The sequence below is a fragment of the Cornus florida genome, unplaced genomic scaffold (assembly GCF_030987335.1).
Source record: "Cornus florida cultivar Cherokee Brave unplaced genomic scaffold, ASM3098733v1 CherokeeBrave_3.0.0_Hap2_Chr01, whole genome shotgun sequence".
NCBI lineage: Eukaryota > Viridiplantae > Streptophyta > Magnoliopsida > Cornales > Cornaceae > Cornus > Cornus florida.
This window is the reverse complement of record NW_026775571.1, coordinates 120,684,425-120,690,424: the sequence shown is the minus strand read 5'-3', so window position 1 is coordinate 120,690,424 and position 6,000 is coordinate 120,684,425. Positions and strand designations below refer to the sequence as shown.

The 6,000-nt window shown below is 31.4% G+C and overlaps 1 protein-coding gene across 1 annotated transcript; it reads left to right on the top strand.

Moving 5' to 3' along the window:
• The first annotated feature begins 327 nt into the window (after window positions 1-327).
• On the top strand, window positions 328-2,236 carry LOC132282314 (TPD1 protein homolog 1-like). Its single transcript, XM_059783942.1, has 2 exons — window positions 328-514; window positions 1,890-2,236. The coding sequence occupies exons 1-2, from the start codon at window positions 328-330 to the stop codon at window positions 2,234-2,236; spliced, it is 534 nt and encodes a 177-aa protein (XP_059639925.1).
• The last annotated feature ends 3,764 nt before the right edge of the window (window positions 2,237-6,000 follow it).

The window sequence follows — 6,000 nt, the reverse complement described above, 5'->3', positions numbered from 1 at the left end:
CATATATATAAGATGTCCTAGAATTCTAGAACTTGACCATGATAGATCAACTTCAATTAATTAATGCAATTTATTTTTATTCTTTATATGTTTTTGTCTGTAACTATGCTCTGAATGTTCCACCATTTGTTCCTCAGAGAAAAAACATGGGAATGTGTGTTTTTATGGAACTCACTAGCTCAGTGAGTAGGTTTTGTTGGCAGTTTTGCATTTATGCAACACGACATATATGTATGTATGTATATATATATATATATATGAGTGTTCAGTCTACAAAATTAATTAAACATGCATGAATGCCATAACCATCTGGACTTAATTATTAGTATGCATTTGTATGACACAAAGTTGAATCCATCTCCATTGTTATGTTCTGATGAAGATGAGAATTTAATTTTCGCAGTTGTGGAGATTTATCATGCATCTGAACCAATGCATGACCCTAGCATTCAAGAACTGTTCTTTTCCGAGGAAAATCACACTGCCTTTGCTCGGAAACTACTGGCCTTGCCTGGTAAGCCAACTCCTTAATTAGTCTTTTTTTTATTTAGTGAATAGGGAAATTCAAAACTTTACTATAGACTGACTGATGTAGCGGGACCACCAACGATGGGGTGGGGACCCCCACTATGTGAGTCATCGGACTAGTCGAATGTCTTACTTTTTTTTCTTTTTCCCTCCTAAAACAACTAGCACACTTACAACTTATGCTTTTATAGAGAGTTGAATCTTGAACACTTACGACTTATATTTTTATGGAGACTTAAATATTGAACTTGGCTAGATAATAAGGTTACATACAATTTCCGATGTTTGATATACAGTAGCCAAAATCTGTGTGTGTGTATGTGTGTGTGTGTGTGTATATATTGTAAAACTGAGCCTATCTAGTGTTACAGAAACTGTAAATGCATATTGGTCAGAATTCACGAGACCTGTTCCAGATGCAATTTATTTCCAATTGAACAATGTCACATGGCCTTTATCAGTTTATCTCCATTTTCAGCAACGGGTGTGATAACCCATGTATGGTAGTCCTTGGTAATGGTGGGCCTAGTCCTAGAACCACAACCTATATATCACTAGATCGAGCATGCAACTTTTTAGTATTGTTGGTCCAAGTCCAACCTATTCATCTCTGCTGGGTTTCGTAATCAATGTTTAGGTCATTTTAAAGTCCTGCAAGGTCAGACTGGCCTGGTATCTTTTATGCGGCCCAATTTTTTTTCATGAGGCCGGCCGGCTTCAGATTACACCTTGCATGTTCGTTTCAACTTTCAAGCTGCATCCGACTGATATGACAGAATTAGATTTTGTCATTTCCTATTTTAGATTTGGTTGTGTGTCAGATGCGCATATATATATCTAGATATGCATGAATTTATATGTAATAAAATATACTCACCAGAAAAAACAAGAAGCTTTTTTCTTTTATTATATAGGAGAAATTGTTGTTTATGTACGTAGCATAAAGATATGCAACATCAGCTCGATCCTATATCTTCATTCCCATTGAAGCAACAAAAGAAATACAATTATCAGAGTTGTATACAATTATTACATTATTCAACCAAACACACATACTATTCACTTTATCAGCAATCAATTTCTGAAAAAAAAACTATATTAATTGTATCATACTTGGAAAATAAAGTTTTTAATCCGGTCAATTGTTCTATAATTTTTTTTTTTTTTTTTTGGAAATTCAAGCAAAATTTGTCCAATTGTTATTCATGCATACATTTTTGAATGAAACAAGTCTTGGTCTATATGTAATGCTCATCATATATAACTGAAGTTAAAGTAACTCTGATATATATATATATATGTATGTATATAAAATATACACGTAGTGAAATTAACTTGAAGTAATTAAATATTATATACAGATGATGGTGATGGTGATGGTTCAATGAATCGCATAGGGGCAACATGCTCGAAGGACAACATAGTTGTGTTTCAAGGGCCAACATCTCCGCTTCCGAATGGCATTCCAACATACACAGTTCAAATACTGAACGTATGTGTGTCGGGTTGTAGCATCTCTAACATTCACCTCAGCTGTGGATGGTTCAGCTCTGCCAGATTGATAAATCCGAGTGTTTTCAAGCGAATCTGTTACGACGATTGCCTTGTCAACAATGGGGACCCACTTGCTCCTGGACAAAGCCTTTCTTTCCAGTATGCCAATACTTTCCGATACCCTCTTGCAGTTTCCTCTGTTGCTTGCTACTAGTACTTCTTCTTCCACTAGCCTGCAGCCTGCGCGCATATATATATATATATATATATATGCATGGTTTGTTAATAACTATGCACAATGCTTTCTTTCTTGTTTAACAAGAGTATATGTAATATTACTAATATATAATGACAATAAATGAAAACTCTTGTAGTAGTATGTATGTGTATAATAAACTAGCTATGATCTTTTGTAATGGTTTACATATATATATCCCGCCCGACACGCCTCAAAGCGTGCCTTCTTGTGTTACTGTTCATGGGCCTTAATTGGCCTCTTGTTTGTGGGCCTTACCCTCCTTCCTCTGTAGCTTGGGATTCAGGCTTTGGCCCAGCCCCTTGTGTATTCTCTTTTTCTCATTTCAATATACATTTAACTACAGGAAAAACTCAAATATATATGTTCAACTTCCGGAGAAAAATAAATAAAAAAATTTCCAAACATATCACCAGTGCCAATAAGTAACCCTTCTGTCTCATAGTAGTTCGTCCTTTTTGGTGTTATTATACTTTTTAAGAAGATGTGCAATTAATGAATTGTCTTATTTTAAAATTAACAAGTTATCTTTTTAAGTTTAAATATTTGAAAATTTTAAAGAGTAATTATGAAAAAAGAACATTTATTTTACTTGACTTTTTAAATAAAATAATTAATTTGAGACATTCAAAAAAGAAAGATAAGATTGAATCTCCCTATTTTTAAAATCTTTAATTCAAATATTGACACATCCATTTAATAATCCATTGTGAATTTTTTTATTTTCCCAATTTTCAACTGCTACAATTGTTCAATCTGTAATACTTTTATCATTTATGACAATTTTTTTTTTTTGTTTTGCTTTGGAAAATATTAAGAATAGAAGTTGGTGGCTCTCAATTCTTTGGAGGATATATATACATATATATATATATATATATATGTTATTTTTGAGTTGAATGCCGTACAACTAACTAGGTGTAATTCGTGATCATACTTAAAAGTTTAAATTGTTATGTGAGACTAATATCTAATCTATATATACACATTTACTTTCCCAAAGATCCGATGTGGGACACTTGTAATATTATCTTGTTGCGATCGGGTCACCCAGCCTATTCGGAGTGGGGATCCAGATGCCTCTGGTCTGAACATTTGGCGTGACACCGGATCAAAGACTGGATCTAACTCTCTGGGACTTGGATCCCCTCCTGTTGAGGAGGTTGTCATGTGCATCAAAACTACAACGTTTTTAGGTAAACATCTTACCCTTATTTTAACCTTCAAAAAATTTAAAAACTTAGCATATACATTGGTAGGGCTGTGCTCATTAACTTATATGTATAAATCTAATTTGAACAAGAACCAATATATCCACACAAATTTACTCGTTTATCAAAACATATATATAAATACATATATACATATATATATATATATATATATATATAATCACACATTGTTAAAATCCTTTAGAGTGTGTTCGGTTGCATGAAATTGGAGCATCTGAATTAGAATTTGAAGAAAATATATAAGAAATTTGAATCAAAATTTTCTCAAAATCCGCAAATTTCAATTCCAAGGTTTAAATTCTATGCAACCGAACACACCCTTAATTTCTTTCAATTAGTTTTTATTAACTTTGATTTTATTTTGAGGGTTGATTAATATTCCAAAAATAAAATGGGCTATTTAAAGGAATAGACAAATACTACCTTAATTAATCTTGAGTGACAGCCAACTATGCCTCCAAATATCAACGTCGACCCCACATGAAGGGATCCAACATAACTGCCTTAATTAGTTTTGAGTGACGGCCAACTATGCCTCAAACGTCAACGTTTTAAGACACAAGACAGGTCCTGTGATTTCAACCCCACGGGAGGGGATTGGATCCCTGGCTCTTATACCAACTGTAACCAACGGGTATTTCATGATTCGATCCAAAAATTTAAGGTGTTATGTGGGGTTATACTTAGGGCGGAAGCAAGGGGCCATTAATGATTACCATTAATATGGTAATTTTGTATAGACTATTAAATTTGTTATTAATGATTATTAATGGTAATTTTGTATAGAATATTAAATTTCCCCTCCCCCAAATATTTTTCAAAAATCTATTAACAATAATTATTCATTATTCATGATTATTATTTATTAATGGTAATTTTGTATAAGAAAATTAAAGTTGATCTCTCAAAATTTTATAAAGTTCTCATTTATGGTTACTTACATATGGAAATTAAAGATGGTTTGTGAAATAAATTATGAATGACTCTTTTGAACATTTTGGTCTTGCCTTTAAAAACATGAACTTAATAATAGAAGTATTTATTATTTTGTAAGTCTTGTTAAAACGTATTAGTACTATATATATATATTATATAAGTATATAAATTATTTGTTATGATTTAAAAAATACCGTTCTTAAAAATGTACATTAAAAATGCATGGAGAAAAAAATTATTACAATTATTTTATTAATTTATTAAATATAACTTTATATCACTATTTAACCCCAATTAAAATTTTTTACTCCACCTCTTATTATACTTTTTCATTCGAATTTGAGACGAGACACTTCTAACCCTACGTTACAAAGTGTCATCCCGTCTTCGAATTGCCGAAACGGTGGCTAAAAATCAGCATTGGGTGCGGAACTTAAACGTCAACAAGGCCCATCACTTAGCGCCTTATCAATCATAAATGTCCCAAACACCATTACTTCATTTCCGTTGTCCACATGCTTCCTCTTCGAAAGGAAAAACGTAGGGCCCGTTTGGCATGCGTTTTACTTTAGGCGTTTTGTTTTTGGCTAAAACAGAAATAGCGTTTTTACTATTGGAGTGTTTTGGCAAAATTTGAAAGCACGTTTGGGAACGATCTTTTACTGTAGAAATGTCGGAAACAAAAACATGCAAAACATGTTTGGTAAGTCATGCGTTTCAAGAATTTTAAAAACAAAACATGTTTGGTAGCTCCAACTGTTGTAAATAAAATAAAACAGAAACAAAAAACATGTTTGGTTATCATTGTTTTTAATTTATTTTTATAAATTTTAAATTTATTTATAAATTTATTTCTATATAAATAGTCTATATATTTTTAATAAATATATTAAAATTTGAACACACAAACACACACACACACAGCATGTTATCTTGATCTGAAACTACACTTTAAGTTATTTGAAATTTCCTGGTATAGTTTGTTCCTTTGGTGATGATTGTCCATAGGTTTGTATTTCATTCATTTTGCTCATTTTTCGCATTAGCGAAAGAAGAAAAAAAAAATACTACACAGCTCTCATAATAATTTTCGACTCTTATAAGTCTGCATTGGTGGGAATTTAACTCCAAAATACAGATTCTTGCCTTCTCTTTTGTAAAAAAATGTAAACCCCCACCAAATTATATATATATTAATTTTTGTAACAACCTATTTACAAGTTATTTGTAATAACCTACTTCAATTTTATTATCATTATACATGTATAGTCCAACTCAATATTAAAAATAAATAATCTCTAGTCACATTTTACTATACTACATGAGAGTCAACATTTGTAAAAAAATTTGCAATAACCTATTTACAAGTTCTTTACAATAACCTGCTTCAATTTTATTATGATTATACCTGTATAGTCCAACTCAACATTAAAAATAAATAATCTCTAGTTACATTTTACAATACCACATGAGAGTCAATATTTGTAAAAAAAATTTGCAATAACCTATTTACAAGTTCTTTGCAATAACCTGCTTCAATTTTATTATCCTGAT